The sequence below is a fragment of the Anas platyrhynchos genome, chromosome 15 (genome assembly GCF_047663525.1).
Source record: "Anas platyrhynchos isolate ZD024472 breed Pekin duck chromosome 15, IASCAAS_PekinDuck_T2T, whole genome shotgun sequence".
NCBI lineage: Eukaryota > Metazoa > Chordata > Aves > Anseriformes > Anatidae > Anas > Anas platyrhynchos.
This window is the reverse complement of record NC_092601.1, coordinates 12,950,604-12,966,683: the sequence shown is the minus strand read 5'-3', so window position 1 is coordinate 12,966,683 and position 16,080 is coordinate 12,950,604. Positions and strand designations below refer to the sequence as shown.

Here is a 16,080-nt window from a genome sequence, read left to right as displayed (position 1 = left end):
GCAGCTGCAGGGACAGAAGGTTGCACAGGACAACCTCTCCCCAGCTTCAAGCCAGCAAGGAAGCAACTGCCTGCTCTGTACCCTCTAAAACGGAGCAAATCAAGTGCTTCCTATTACAGGTAGAACAGCCATGCCTGGGACCACAACACGATGGCACAGCAGGCTTCCCACTGCAAATAGGCAGCAATCAATGAGTATAATAGTAAAATGGGAAGTTATAAGTCACCTGTTTACCTAGTGCTGCTACCCAGGAGGTTTAAATATACTCTTTTTAACATAGGAGTTTACCCTTTAAATAGGTTTCCTTTTGTCCAGTGGGATCAGGAGAGCAATTCTTGTTGTGGAGATGAGCCTAGGTGACCAACTCTGATACAATAGCATAAGGATTTCAAGGTAACCATAAGCTGGTTTAATTTCATTTTTTAACACTAAATAAAAGAGCTTCTAGTACCACAAAAAACATCTAGGTCCTTCTACAAAATATTCATTCAGTTCCCTTTTGAACTCTTATCCATTAATCTTAATAAGCACTCCAGAACCACTGTCAGGAACAGCTTAGTGCTCTGAGAATCAGGGCAAAACATTTGCAAAAACATCTAGCTTGGAAGAAAAGCACACACCACGCCACTGATGCTAGAGAGCTGCTTCTGCAAGGTGAGCTCTGCTCCCCATGATCCCACACAAGCTGACCAGGAACAAGGGGATGGGTTGGTGCTGTGGAAGAGCACTGCTCAGCTCCCTTCACATGGCAGGAGAACCACAGCCATGGGCAGGAGCCTGGAAACACCACCAGGAGCTCACCTGCTTGGACAAATGTGTGCTGGGAGCCACCTCAGAAGAAACACCAGGGCTTCCACAGCAAATATACCAAGGGTCTCCCCAGTAGCACCAGGTTATCAGAGAGCTTCTGTCCTTGAAGCTTGGCTAAAATACCAGCCCTCACCCATCCCAGCTCTCCTGTACAGTAAGAAATGGACCTCTGAATTCCTTGTGCAAATTTATACTTTTCTAAGTGCTTCTTCTTTTTTAGCAATGGCTATAGCCAGGGGTGCAATTAATTCAATTATTTCCAAAAGATTTTTAGCTCTGTAAAACTCATGTATTATTTAAACCTCATAACTGAACTGTGAACATTATCAAGGTCCAGTTTTCTCCTTTACACACAAGAGAAAAAGAAAAGTTTTGGTAAAAGATCTCTGCAGAATATCCCTCAGTACCTCCAAAATCCTGAGAGTCCCTGACTACTGGTAGACCTTTCATTTCTGCTGTGACTTTGATGGTACCTGACTTTCTCCATCAGCAGATCTCTAATTCGCAGTGAGTCTTTGCTGTGTCTAGTCTCAGATTCCTACAGCAGCATTAAGGGATCATCATCTGTAGCAAAAGCTTTTGCCAGGCTGCTTTCTTCTGTATCTGCACTCCCCAGCAAGATTCAAGTTTCCCTGGAGGACGATGGGGTAGAGGAAGGCTGATCTTCCCTCTCAACCTGGAGGACCAACAGCAACTGGTTGAAGAATCCTCATACTTAGAGATAGGTGCCACTAGCAAACAAGAAATAAATCTAATCTGTAGTTTATATAAACAGTTTTTTAGAGCACTGGTTATTCTGATTGAAGAAGTGCCACCTCTAAACAATTAATTCAATGGAGCAGGTTCACTGCCAGCCTGCATTTCACCTTTGGGAAAGGGCTGAAAAAAAAAAAAAAAAAAAAAAAAACAACAACACAGCCCTCTGGAGCAAAACAGACTCAGCTGCTTCCTTGCAATCTCATATTCAACCATTGAGGAGGCGTGTGCAAAAACAAGAGTTCACTGGCAAGAATTACTGTGGTCTTCCTTGCCATTCTGAGACCTAAAGTAACAATTTAAGGAGCAAGCACAGCCCAGGAGCAAGTCATCCGCACAAAGGAGTTGGTCTCCCACTCACAGCTGTGAGGCACAGCTGCCGTCCTCCTCCCCTCTGCAACTCCCAGCTCTAGTTAGGCAGCAAGCACAAAGACAAAGCTCTTTACAAATACTAAATGGACAACATGTCCTACGCTTTCTAGCAGCTAGACAGATAGCGTGTCCCCCACCCCCCAGCAGCCCCCAAGCATCTTTGAAGGAATATTATCTGGACTTAAACCTACTGACCAATGGCTAGCTCCTTCGTTATTCAACAGCCATTAAACACAGCAGATGCATACAAACAGAGAAGAGCAAAGCAGAAACTAACTGAGCAGCATTCGCACCCAAAAAGTAAGCTAGGGATGTAGCCAGTTCACAGCTCCCAAGAGGTCGACTTGGTGTGATCACTGACACAACTCTTAGGAGTCCTAGCTCTGTTTTTTAAACAGATTTCCTAGAGATCTGCATTACTGCATCTTCCAAGTGCTGTAGCTGTCAGTCAGCTTTCTGTAAGTTATTACTTATGTGCATTCAGAGCGGTTTGGGAACCGAAGGTTGTCTTGTCACTTCCACACTCTATAAACAGTCGAGATGCTGGAATATGGTAATATTTACTCCTGTTTTGCCATCTGCTTATAGATGCACATAAAACATGTGACTCCCAGAACGTGGAATAGCAAAAATAACAGTTATGGCTTTTCATTTTGAGATAAAGGTAAAAAAATAAAAATCAATATACATCTCTTCTTCTTTTTAATGAAAAAGGTAGTATTGTACAAAAGATAAAAATATAGTGTGTGTGTATATATATATATATAATCTTCTCAATATATACTGTTCAGCTATAGTTTTTACTAAAGAATCAGCATCTTAAAAAAAAAAAAAAAATCTGCCTCCAGATCCCTACAGTCTCAGTTATGTAATCAGTCAATAAAAAGCAACCAGAGGGCTCTGCTGTTTATCTTTAGCAGAAAAGATCCATCCAAGCTCTAGGTCAGGTTGTAACAGGATGAATGTCCCCAAACGCCCTCTTGCCTGAACACTTTGACATACCTGGGAAGAAAGCAACTACTTTTAGCGTTGATTTCCACTCTGAAGCTCTCTTACACTCCTACAGTTGAATCTTTACAACTTCTTCTCACAGCCAGATCAAAACCCCAGATGCCAGGCAGCTGCTGCCCAGGACAAGCCCACCTAAGGGCAGCCCCCAGAGCAGCTGTTCTCAGCATGCCCACAACAAGGCAATTACAGCCCCCACCCACCATCAGCTCCCCACCCAGGTGCAGTTTCTTACTCAGGTGTTCATTGCTAGGCAGTGCCAAAGACAGAATTAAAATTGTGAGCGTAATTCTCCAAATAAAGATCAGCATGGCCAACTGAAGAGCAAAGCCCCTCTGCTTCTCCCTACTAACAAACCAATCCAAACACCAAACTGTTAATGGTAGAGCACTTCTGTCTGCAGGCTCCCAGCAATGCAGGAAAATATCCAAGACAATTTCACCATTGCACCTTTTCAAGCACAAAGTGAGATCTGCAAAAGCTATTTCCTAAAGGGCAGCCCTCACCCCAGAGAATGCCAGTCTTCACTTCCTACAGTTTATTTTGAAAAGAGCTGATAAAGAAAGGTGGATTAAGTAGAAGGCTGATACCTCTGCAGGTCTTTGACCCATAAGATGGTCTCACAAGATGAGAATAGAATGAAATTTTGTGCTCCCCTTGACCTTAGGACATACAACATTGGGATGCTGAGGTCTGTTTTTCCCTTGCAGGGATGGGAAATGCCAACCCTGTTGTGGGGATTTTTTTATTTGTTTGTTTAACAAATCCAAATGAGATCTTTTGAAATCTAATTGTGTAATATCCCACAGAAACCTCAAACTCTCCATGGCTGGAGAAGGATGTCAGAATGTCAGAGCTGGAGAAACATTTCTGCTGCAGCTGATTTCCTCTTATAGAGAACACCATCAGCTTGTTAGCTTACCAAGCAGAGCATTTTGTTTACTGTCAGATGCTGTTGACGCCGCACTTTAAAACTTGCACAGATGTAGTGCCTCTGCTACCACATTTTCTTCATTCTGTTTGTTGAACTGTTCTTCTCACACTGGCTTGGGACTCTTAAGATGCCTACAAACTGCACTTTCACCCAGCAGCAAACTTTTATACTTTTGCTTTCTCACTACTGTAAAAACGAAGAACAAACATTAACTCTGTGTCCCACCCCACTCCCACAGAGCCACCCCACAAACAAGCACTCGTCTGATCACAGCAGGAGGTGACATCTCAGAGCTTGCAACACCCCACCACATCCAAATATAGTCACCCTAGGGTCCCCAGCTAAGGTAACACACAACTAAACACACACAAAGACCCTTTTGGTTCACAGATTGTGATTTAAAACATATAGGGAATTAAGGCAACTCCAGAAAAATCTATTTGTTAGGTCTGTACTTCTATCAGTCTAGAGAAATATTAGCAGAACTCACAGCAGAAAGCAGAACTCATAGCAGAAAAAGAACATTCAATGTCTTGTGTGACCACAAAGTAATTATGAGACTCATTTTACATTGCATTTTAATTAAAAGTTCATTATAAGAATTTTCTTTTAAGAACAGCATACTACATATTAATGGAAATATGTAACTTTATCCTACAAATGGGACTGTCACCATATTATTCTTACAATTCAAACATATGAAAAATAAAATATGATATATAGCTATATAAATTTCCCCTCCCCACCCATTTAAATTCATTTTCTTTTAAATAACAAAAGTATTAACTCTTTCCCGGTACAGTGTATTTGCTATCCGCGAGCCACAAACTAAGTAGTCACGTCAATGCCAAGGAAAACAGCAACATTGTTTGCAAAATATTGAGAGAAAATGAAAAAATATAGTAGTCAGCCCAGTGCTTACAGAAGAGAGACAGTCAACAAGAATTGAAGGAACCAGCACATTTTACATAGGACCATTATAATAACATAGAAAACAGTGCAGAAGACTTATGTTGGAAAAATATATAGTGATTCTTAGCAAGCTGAAACTGAACTTTGGCACTTGCTCATAAAAAGGCCTTTCAAAGCAAAAGAAAACAGAAATTCACCTAATCACAGCTTCTATATTTAAAGAAGAGACATGGACTAAAGCAAGAGAAACAATAGAGAAAAGTTTACAAGCCAGGTCACTACAAATTCAGTACATTCAACCTACAGAAAATACAAATACAATCTTTCATCCAACCATCTATACAGGGATCCTGGCTAGGGAAAGACAGGCTTTGGGACAGAGCCTTACCTGAAGCTTCTCTACTTCAATGGAGCTATGCTGATTACACAGCCCTTTCTGCAAATTGAACTAGAATAGCATGTGTCAAATACATTGCCTCCTTACCATAAAATAAAGATTTCTGAACTGTAAATTAAGAAGCAAGACCATTGCACTCAGACAGTGGCTGTTCTGCTCTATCCACAGTTGCACCATAGTCACTGTAATATAAGGATAAAGTGATTTCTTTAAAAAGGGCTAAAAAAGAATGGCTTCAATTCGAAGGGGAGACAATAGACTGGAAGGAAGGATTCACATTTAGCCTGTTAGTCTTCGTGCTGTGTCAGCACTGCACATTAACATGTTAACTACAATATCCCTTTTGATAACTGCTCCCCATCCCTGTCAGAAGAACTGATGTCCTAAAGTAGGGCCTAACCCAAAGGCGGCTGCAGGCCAAAGCATATTTCTGGATCAGCCCATAAGAAAAGAAGGGCTGCTCTAGACAAGAAGTGCTTCTTTCATTGTCAGGCTCAATGCTCCAAAACTATGGTGTGTTGGTTTTTTTTGTTTTGTTTTGTTTTGTTTTCCACTGAGGCAATTTATTTCATTTTTTTAAGGAGTTAGGGAAGGACAAAGAAAAATAAGTGCCTTAGATTGCACAGAAGATTGTCCTACTAAAGGGGGCACTTGAATGGGAAACAATTGCAGCTATAAATCTAGCAGACGCTCTTCACATGTCTCCACAGGCCATTTAGTTGCACCTCCAAACACATCAACGTTGTTATCAACCCAGGGTATGATGTTGCCAGGCATGTTGGTAGAGCAGTTAGCAATATTCATGATGTCTTCAGCTTTTAAAACCCTGTCCCATATATTGAACTGGCTCATTTCCCCAACGAAGGCTTGAGTCGCATCAAATCTTCCTCCTACTGTGTCCTTCAGGCACAGAAGAATTAGGATTAGATGAGAAGATTATTTCAGCATTTTCTTCATCAAACTTGAAGACCCTCCCACCCACAGCCACGCGGCTAAAAGGAGGCACAGAGGTAACTGACAGGGACAAGCAACTTCAAGTTTCTAGAAGGACTACTTTGAGCAAGATGTCATTCTGTGGAACAGGTAAAAGCTCCAGTCTGAAATGGTTCAAAACAATTCAAAGCAAACAGTAGCGACTGTACATCATCACGCAATGGTATACAGTCACCTACAGTTACAGCTACACTTAACTAACCCTGCCCCCAGTTAATAGAGCAGGAAGGCAGCTGTAAATATTGAGGCTGATTTAGGACCCATTTTGCAAGCTTGGTACAAGAAAGCTTCAGCAAGAACTACATAGATGCGTAAGATCACTCACAGTTTTATAGCTATAGATTAAACTGTTACTGCAGCCCTTGACCAATGGTCCGCAGGGACTACAAGATGGGATCTTTGGATCTGGACACACACAGGCTTCTGCTGGCTGAACCAAATGAGTAATGCCAACTGTTACTGCACAAGCCTGAAGTGTTTATTTGCTCAACTCACTACTGAAGGACAGTGTGATCGGACTGATAGCACAGGACAGAGCCAAGCGTAGTACAGGCAATGGCAAGAGAGAGTTACAGAAAAAGCTGCCAGCCATTTAATAGTGAGCTGGAGCATCTGCCGTACAGAGTGTATTAGGATTCTGAATTTACCATTCTGTCACTTTTGTTATGGGTAAGGAGCTACTGAAATCAGCATCGGGACAAAATTAATTCTTCATTGCCTTGCCCAGTTGTGAACCTGGGAATACTGGAGAAAGAATATTTCCTGCTATGCATTACAACCAATGGTTTTTATTAGGATAATGTATATATAATCATCCAAAGAACAAATAGAGAAAAACACCAAGATAATAGAGCCACACAACTAGTAGTTAATATCTCATTAAGCTATTGCCTAAATCAAGGGATTTTGAATCTTCCCATATTCAGAAAGGACTTAACCTCATGAATGATGTCTGCTGGCAATACTAATATTCAAACTTTATTAGCATTTGCTTTAAGAGAGCTATTTACCTCTACCTTTAATGAGAAACTAAATATATGATGTAGAATTCATATCTTTCCCACTCATCTTTAAAGTGGGCATCAACTTCTAAAGTAGTGATAGGACCCACTACTGTAAAGATGTGTGCACCTGAAAAGCCACACAACTCGGCCTAGAGGGAATTCCCCTTGGCACTTATATAGGTTATCAGGATAGAAGATCCCAATATACCCACAAGCACTCCAGTGCCCACAGTTGTCGGTCCCCTCATCCCCATATATACTTTTTTTTGTCTAATCTGGGGCTTTGGGACTAACATTCTGACTATTTTGGGGATAATGAGGAGATGGAGGGGAAAAAAAACAACAGCAATGTGCTAAGGGGGTGGCCAATTTGGCTTCAATTAAAAAAATTCAAAGCAATTAGCCTTGGTCTGCTTTCAGGAAGCTCCTTTTTGATTGTGCTTACACAACAGCACTGGCCAGTTCTCTCCTTTTCTGAAACTTCAGTGGCCATGTTGCTAGCACCGAGCAACCTAGCTCCAAGGATGTCATTTAAGGCATTACCCAGATCATTGACCTAGCTGCACCTTGTAGCATTAAGAGTGGGAATGAGTTGCAACATGAACATTCTGAATATTTAATAAATTAAACATAATATAACAAAGTATGTTTATATTAAGTATTTGTTGCTGTTTTAATCTTTCAGATACTACATATACAACAAGACCAAGCATTTACAAGCAAACTGTCTCACAGCTGCTGTTTGGTTGGGGGGGTCCTTGATTTCCCTTTGTCTTTTTTGTTGGGCTTGTTTGTTTCTGGTGTTGTGTGTGTTGAGGGGTTTTGTTTTGTTTTTCTTAAGCAAAACAAAACACAACCCTAGAACACAGAATCATTCACTTACCTGTTCCTGACCCAGGATCAAGACACCTCCAGGTTTAATTGGATGCCAAGGAGCAAGATTCTCCCCAGTGCCAAGCTTCTCTCCATCCTGAAAAGCCTCCCACATTCCATCTCTTGTTGTCCACGTAATACAGATATGATGCCATTTTCCATCACTAATGAAGAGAGGGAGTTGGGCAACCTACAAAGAAAACAACAAAAACAAAGAATAATGAATGTTGTAAACCAAGTCTGGCAGTTCAAGCACAATGTTTGTAAAGGGTCTGTATTTATCTACTGTCTGCAGAGGCATAAGCTTTAGGGGCAGATACTAATCCACATTTTCCTATTTTGTCCCAGCTCTCCTGTATTCAGGAAAATGGGCATGCTTTTTATTCCAGATGTAGGCCCTTATTTCATCTGTAATCAAGACACAAGTACTAGAGTCTAAGCTGCTATCAACCCAGTGATACTGCATATTTATTTGCATTTACTTAAATCTCACTGCTAACTTTCAATCCAGTGCTCATGTTAAGTTCCTCTTCAAGTCTACATTTTGCTTGCACCATTTGCAGTGAGAACTCTAACAAATAGTTCAGTCTGCTGTGGAAGCTATTATGCAGGCATTCTGTTCCTTCAGGACTTTGATCTAAAAACTTACCCAAGTCAACATAAAGACACAAATGTAGTGGGCTATTAAGCAGCTGTGATGTGGAAGAAAGAAAAACTTATCAGAATGTTAGTAAAACTGACATAATACTTAAGAGATGAAAATTTATTGCTAAAAACAAGCATGCTCAAGTCTCCTTTTCCATAAGCCATTAAAGATAATCTGATTTCGGTTTTATTGATTTGGCAGGATGGTAGGACTGTTACAAGTCCTTAACTATCCATGTGACTGAACCAGCTGAGATGTGCTGTATATTCATAAACACCTGATCCCTCAGAGAACAGTGAGTTACTAGGAAACCTAACAGGCCAAAGAAAACAAGGGATGTGCCTGAACGCAAGTTGCACTACAATACAGCCTGGGCAAAGTTAAGAATCTAGTTCTGCTCACACTGATTCAAATCCAGTCACTTTAACTATTTACATTTTATAATTAACCCAAGCAGAAGGTGATGAAGAATGAAGTATCCAGTCTGTTTTAATGCAGAGTTTCAACAGGTCTTGTTTCCCTCGGGTCTAATTCAAAAAACATCAGTGGTGTGAAGCCATGAGGGACAATTAGATGTTGCTTTCTGCATCTAGATGCAAGTCTGAAAAAGTTATGTTCCAAATGATGTTCAGTCACAAAACATAATAAAAGCAGCCACAGTTACATGCCTCCCAAACAGATGATGGGATACAAAATTCAAGAGGCCAAGATCTGTTTGTAACTGGAGAGGACAAACACAGGTGTGTGCATACCTAGATGTAACACAGCCTTGCCTCAATACCCAAATACATACACCATTTGACTTTGTTAAGAGTACTTTTATGAATTTGCAACAAACAGATGGGCAACAACAGACGGGTACACATTCTTCTACCATCCCAAAGGCCCAGAGGTGGCTCTCTCAGAGAGAATGAGTTACCACAGAGGTACCAAGGGTTCAGGCATAGAAACACGGTGTTATTCTGGTTATGTGGACCTGAAAAGGATTCTTACCTTATCATTAATTAGCAGTTCAATTGGATTATTTCCCCACTCTATGAGGACAATTTCATTAGCCTGCCCAGGAACAGCATATGAGAATGGAGTGCCAATTCCAGGAGAAGCACTTGACCTCAGCCATAAGCACACAGTAAAAGCATACAGCTCTGGCAGAGTCTTCTTGATCTTCCCATACAAGTAGTTTGTGCGAAGAGGAAGGGACACTTTGAATTCATCAGGTGATTTAAATGCACTACTACCTAGAATTACATTGAAGAAGAAAAATCAAACAAAACAATATGTATATGTAATTCAGGCTGGGAAAAGAATATAATTTATATTGAGAAACTTTAATTTTACCCAAGTTAAAGAGGATACACAAAAAAATATACTGAAGATTAGTGATGTTGATTTTGCAGCACAGTTAGAGAATACAGCTAGATTTTATATACATCATGCTAATTCTTTTTCCTCCTCACTCAGAGCAAAATAATAGATGGCATACAACTAATGAGAGGCTATTAAAAATTTTCTTTCTTCATTGCTCAGTTCATGGCTGGAGGCCTTCCTATCTCACACAATTCAAACTGTTTTAAAACATATTTACTGTTACCAAACAGTGAATCTCTAGTATACTCATTATTAAAGCACGACAGTGTTTCAAAAATGATGTTTCTTTTCCTATTACTTCTACACAGGGAGCTAGCAGCAGTATCCCAATTTTATAGATAGCAGACTGAGAAACAGGTTGATGCTCTTGATTTGGATGGCCAATCTGAAATAACAAAAAAAAAATCATATATTCCAGAAAGCTTCCAAAAAGCAGAGTTAAATTTAGAACTGTTTTCTACCCATAGACAAATCCAGTGGAGTTCTGAACTCAAATACAAAGCTGAAGCTCAAAGTGACAAAGAAAAATGTGATATAAACTTGTGAACTACCAAAACACTAGACACTGATGTAGTTACTTGCAAGTAATTTTTTAGATTTTAAGTATATTAAAAGGAAGAGAGAAATCCCACATTGTGCCCACAAAATAAAACCCCACAGTTCTGTAGTAGAGTGTCAACCTCATCCTTTTAACAACCCGATTGCCACCCATTTCCTTTACTCAACATTCCCAAAACAAATTCAATCCAAATGGCCAAATTTCACACTCCAATCCGAATGAAGAGCTGCTGTCACAAAAGGTTGCCGCAATTTTCATATGAATTTTTTAAACTGTTGGCATTCTTTCAGTTCTGATTCTCAGAAGCAACTGAAGTGTTTTGACTGCATTTTTCACAGAAAGAGGGGGTGGAAGAAGAAAAAGCTTGTCTGATGCTTGCATCTGTCTTGAAGACCTTACAGCCCAAAAACCGAAATACTCCAAATTTATAAGCAAATAAAAGTAGGGTCTTCAGGCTAATGTTGAGCAACCTCCACTAGGCTGGCACAGCCAATGTCAAAATAATAAAAAATTTACTCCATTGAGAGCGTTACTCACTGTGTGAAAGAGCTTAAGGAAGCAATAATAGGTTGGAAAAGAACAAACAATATTCATCTTAATTGCACTTTTACAGTTTGTCCTTATGACTTGAAAACACCCACAGCTCCAAATGGTACCAAGATTCCCCTGTTCTGGGCAACGTGTACATGCACAATGAAAAATGAAATTATTTTCCTAAAGAATTTCAGTTAATTGTGGACAAGGTGGGCAAAAAATATTGTTATTCCTTTTTAAAGGGGTTTGGATTTAAACACAGCAAGTGACTTGTCTGTGTTTCCAGCAAAATTATTCATCACATTTAAGGCCTGGCTCTACCAGTTGTGGGATCAGTCCTCCCATCAGTCCTGCTTTTTATTGAAACACATACTTCAGTTGAAGGAGATAACTGGTATAAATTACCAGAAGACTTTGGCAATCAGGACAGTTGTATGAACTTCAAGCTCTTCTGCTCCACTGGTAACTAAAGACTTCTGCCATAGTGACAGATAAAAATCCCGAAGGCATACTGCCACCTTGGAAGGTAAGTTCTTCCTCCATTTAATCTCAGAATGACCAGGTGCTTAGGGCTCTTCAGTTAGTTGGCAGGAATAGATGTTAAACAGCATGTCATTTAAAATAAAAGCACTGTAGAAATGCTGTTTTCAAAAAATGTCAGATCACTTCAAGTACTGACTGCATTTAATCTACGGATTCATTAAGTTCTTAGGTCATTATTACCCTCACCTTGATTTGACTGAGGAGCCAAAGGCACAGAACAGCTAAGCAAACCGCGTTGTAACAGACAGCAAATTACACAACCAAAAGAAAGCCTGTGTCTTGGTTGCTGGCCCAAATACTTCACTTCCCTGGAGACTTATACGAAGACAGCCCTCTCTCTTCCCCACACACACAAAAAAAAAAAAAACAGGAAGCTGGGAAGGGGCTATTTTTAGCCCAAGCAAATTACACATTCTTGTTCTCCCACTACTGCCTTTCTCTTTCTGATGACTTACTGATATGAGTCACATCTTCCACAGACATGGACTAGCAATACTTGCCACATAAGACATTAACAAGCCACCAGTTCTCCAGAATTTTAGTTGCAGTGTAGGTTTTATCTTAGCTCTCAGGAAAGCATTAAATAACAGAGTCAATACAGGAGTTCTTCCTCCTCTTCCTCTTTCCCTAGCCTTCACACTTTTAAAATGAAAACATTAATGCAGTATTATACAAATGGATCCATTAGGCTTCATTTTAAAATTCATGAGATATGCATGTTTATGCTATTTTGAAAGCATGTCCATTATGCTGCTTTTAAGGAAGGGGCCTATTCACTTTGGAAAAATCATTTGAAGATTGGACAGTGATATTTACCAGTACTCTAGTCCTACACTGTCTACTTAGTAGGTGTATATAATCACTCCAGAAATACAGTTCTGTTCTTCAGCTCATTTTCACAGACATTTGTAATTCAAATAAATGGACCCTACTCAAGCATACGGATCTCAGTAATAATTAACCCAAGTATCTCATTAAATGTCTGGGATTAAGAGAGTGCCCCCAGTGGCACCACGTGCAATCTACTACAAACTCCAAAGGCTATGTACTTGATATAGGACACAATTGAATTATCTGCAGTTACTCAATGGCATATCCAGCAATAGAAGGAAAGACCTTATCCTACCAGTGACATTTCCAAAGTAGCAGGAAGCGGTTCTGGCAAAAGACACCATTTATTACATCAAAGGCAGCTGTGCTAATTAGCTTAGCCTATATTATTTTCAGTTCAAATAAAGGCAGCTCTACTTAGATGTGTACTTGACATTACCCAGGTAATTACCTGACACCAATATTGTACTTCTTCCTATTTCCACTTGCCTCTTTATTTAACTTTCCACCTCACAAACACTAAGAATTTCATCCTAAACACTCACATATGCCAACATAAGAGACAGGAAGCCAAAGCCATGCAGGAAGGCTCTGACAGAAGGAAGAAAGGTATTTAAGTATTTGCACTGTTACCTAATATTCAGTCCAGTACTTTAACCAGAAACAGGCTGTTGTCCTTCCCTCAACACACACATTTAAACTAGTGTGCTGGAAGGGGGGAGGAGACAAAATAAATCATCATGGGGAAGTGTTTAGGTTTTGTGCAAATTACCTTTTTCTAATTCAGACACTCTTTCTAGCAATGCATTCAAGGCTGTCTCTGTCTTCTGCCGATGGGCTGACGTCTCATTATGAAGCAAAGATTTTTCATCCTCAAGCTCGGCCACTTTGCTCAGGAGCTGGCGTTCTAGGTCTCCAAGTCTCCGCTGGAGCATCTCTCGAAGATCATTAGGCAGTGCTGCATATGACACATTGGCTCGAAGTTGGTGCTTTAAGGGAAAGGAGAAGAAAAAAATGCCATTTCTAAAACAACAAGTTAAACGTAGATATGTTTCTGACTAAAAGGAAAGAAAGCAGGATCACTGAGTTCTCTGGCAAGTACAAAAGAGGCATTGCCTTTTAGTGCTTGTCATGTTCAGTGCTTTTATCAGCACTGTAGCAAAACAGGTCCTGAAACAAAAGGGCACTTTTGTTAGAGGCTTCCAGTGTTTCACATGAAGGAGTCTTCATACATTCAAGTTCAATAAAATCAATGTAGGAAGCCAGGTTTGATGCATTTCCTTTACTATGGGTATGTGTGGCACATTAGTCAATTTTTGCTTTACTTACTGCAAATGACATTACCAACTTAAGTAAATAGAAAAACTATTATTTCAACAAAAAAAGTTTAACTACTTCTAAAGCAAATTTACCAAACTAGTTTCCTCAGTTTTGACTTGCAGAGCATGGAGTCAGATACTCTTTAGATCAACTTTAGATACTAACAGTGAAAGCATTTTTCTTTAAACTGCAATAACCAAAAATCTTTGTTAAGCAACACTGGTATCTTTAAGCATACCAGGAAACCAACAGTTCCACCTACCTACATCTTACTCTAGTAGACTGTCCCTTCTACAACATTTAAAAAAAAGAAAAAAGCCAACATAAGGTGCCTCAAAAACCCAGCAACAATAATGTTACACAACCTGGTCATTCAGAACTACCCAAAAAACAGCCCTCAGTGCTTAGACCTCAGAGAATAACCTTTAGGAAGTTAGTCTCCATCCTCCTCCCAAGCACCACTGAATGCTTGGAGGAGAGCAAAAGGACACCTACGGATCTCTCTGTGTGGAAGACAAAACACAATGCCCAGCACTATTCGTGTGGGAATACTCTATAAATTGTTTCCACAAGTGCCACTCAACCACAGGCACTACCCAAAAGCACATGGAAATCTTTTGTCAGCAAGCTTGGACCGAGTCCCCTTTGTATTCAGTCACACAGAATCACATTCATTTTATTCAATGCCAGCCCTAAATCCATCACCTCATCTTCACAACCTGCCCTACACAAACTCCTTGTCACCACTGGCTGGCTCAGCACCATATGCCAAGGTCTTATCACTACAGATGTCAGCATTATACCTCAAGCCCTGTGAAGCCACGTTCCCAGGAAAAGAGAATTAGGCATATTAGCACAGAAATCAAGCACTAAAACCGCATAACCTCTCCCCACGCTGAGAACGCGCTCGGAGAGAAGACCTTCGGGCTGCTACCATTAAGCCGAGCGGATGAGCCAAGACCTCAAGGGACACGAGCCAAGCGACCGGCCAGCTCGCAGAGCTCCGCGCAGCTGAAGCGTGCTGCTGGGGTCGTGCCGGGGGGCTCGGGCAGGAGGAAGGCTGCCTGCCCAGCCCTACCTCCAGGCTCTCCAGCCGGTCCTTCAGGGTCTGCATGGTGCGGCTGAGCTGGTCGATGACCTGCGCCGGGTCCCTCGGCAGGTCGCCCATGGTGTCCTTGCCCTTGCCCATCTCCTTCTTCCAGGGCTTGCCGTCGGTACTCTCGCAGCGGCTCAGCTTGCCGGTGAGCTCCCGGATGGCCTCCCGCTGGCTCCCGATCGTCTCCTTCTGCTGCAGGACGGTCTCCCGCAGCTGCAGCACCGTGGCTTTCAGCTCCTCCTCGGGGGGCAGCGCGCCGCCCTGCATGGGCACGGGGGGCAGCGGGCAGCCGGCTCCGGCGGCGTCCAGCGGCAGCGAGGTGCAGACGAAGCGGCTGCCCGGCGGGCTCTCCTGCTCCCCCGCCGCCCCCCGGCCGCCCGCGGCTACGGCGAGGAGGAGCCCGGCGACCACGGGCAGCATCCCGGCGGGCGCGACGGGCGAGGGCTGGGCGGGGGACGCGGCGCTGCCGGGAGCGGAGCGGGGACGCGGCGCTGACAGGATCCGCCGCCGCCCCGTCCCGCCTCGCCGGCCCGCGGCTTTTATCGGGCGGGGAGGGGACGGGGGGGGCGCTCCCGGCTGCCGCTGGTTGGTTGCGGCCGCCGCTGACGCCGCTCGGTCCCGGGGGCCGGGGCTGTGAGGGGGAAGCCGGCGGGCGAGGGGCTGAGGGGAGCCCGGGCCAGGCGGGGCTGCCCAGGCGGCCCCCGGCTCCCTGCGCCCGGGTCGGGTCGGGGTGGGGCCCGGGCAGCTCACGCCGCTTCCCCGCGCCCAGGACAGCGCTGGCATGGGGCAGCGAGCGCCTGCCTCAAAGATCGTGTCACAAAAACGAGGGGGGTTCAAGTTTCAGTAGGGCAGCGTTCACAGTTGATGATGGAACGGGCATGGGGCTATTCTGAGAAGGATCACCAGAAGTTTTTACAGAGGACCATAACACCACTGCAGTTTTATCTATATTATTCGCGGTACCAGACGCTTTTGACGTTGACCACACTTAAAACGTACAGGCAGTGAAGGATTGCCTATTTTTCCATGTGCCACACGCACCGCAGCTGAATCGTCCTCGCCAACTACTCACAGCCAGGCAATGCAAACTGTTGCCTCTGTTGGAAAAGCGGAGAAACAATTTC

General features: G+C 42.5%; 1 protein-coding gene across 2 annotated transcripts; it reads right to left on the bottom strand.

The window, feature by feature from the left end:
• Positions 1–4,441: 4,441 nt before the first annotated feature.
• Positions 4,442–15,493, bottom strand: NPTX2 (neuronal pentraxin 2). Of its 2 annotated transcripts, none has more exons than XM_005020137.5 (5): positions 14,939–15,486; positions 13,313–13,529; positions 9,699–9,943; positions 8,070–8,249; positions 4,442–6,089 (listed from the first exon to the last, which is right to left on the bottom strand). In XM_005020137.5, exons 1-5 carry the CDS (start codon positions 15,374–15,376, stop codon positions 5,862–5,864), a joined length of 1,308 nt encoding a protein of 435 aa, XP_005020194.2. In that variant the 5' UTR covers positions 15,377–15,486; the 3' UTR covers positions 4,442–5,861. The 2 variants fall into 2 exon arrangements, with proteins under 2 accessions (XP_005020194.2, XP_071879882.1); XM_072023781.1 differs by lacking the exon at positions 4,442–6,089 and adding an exon at positions 6,143–6,926 and having other exon boundaries at positions 14,939–15,493.
• Positions 15,494–16,080: the final 587 nt, after the last annotated feature.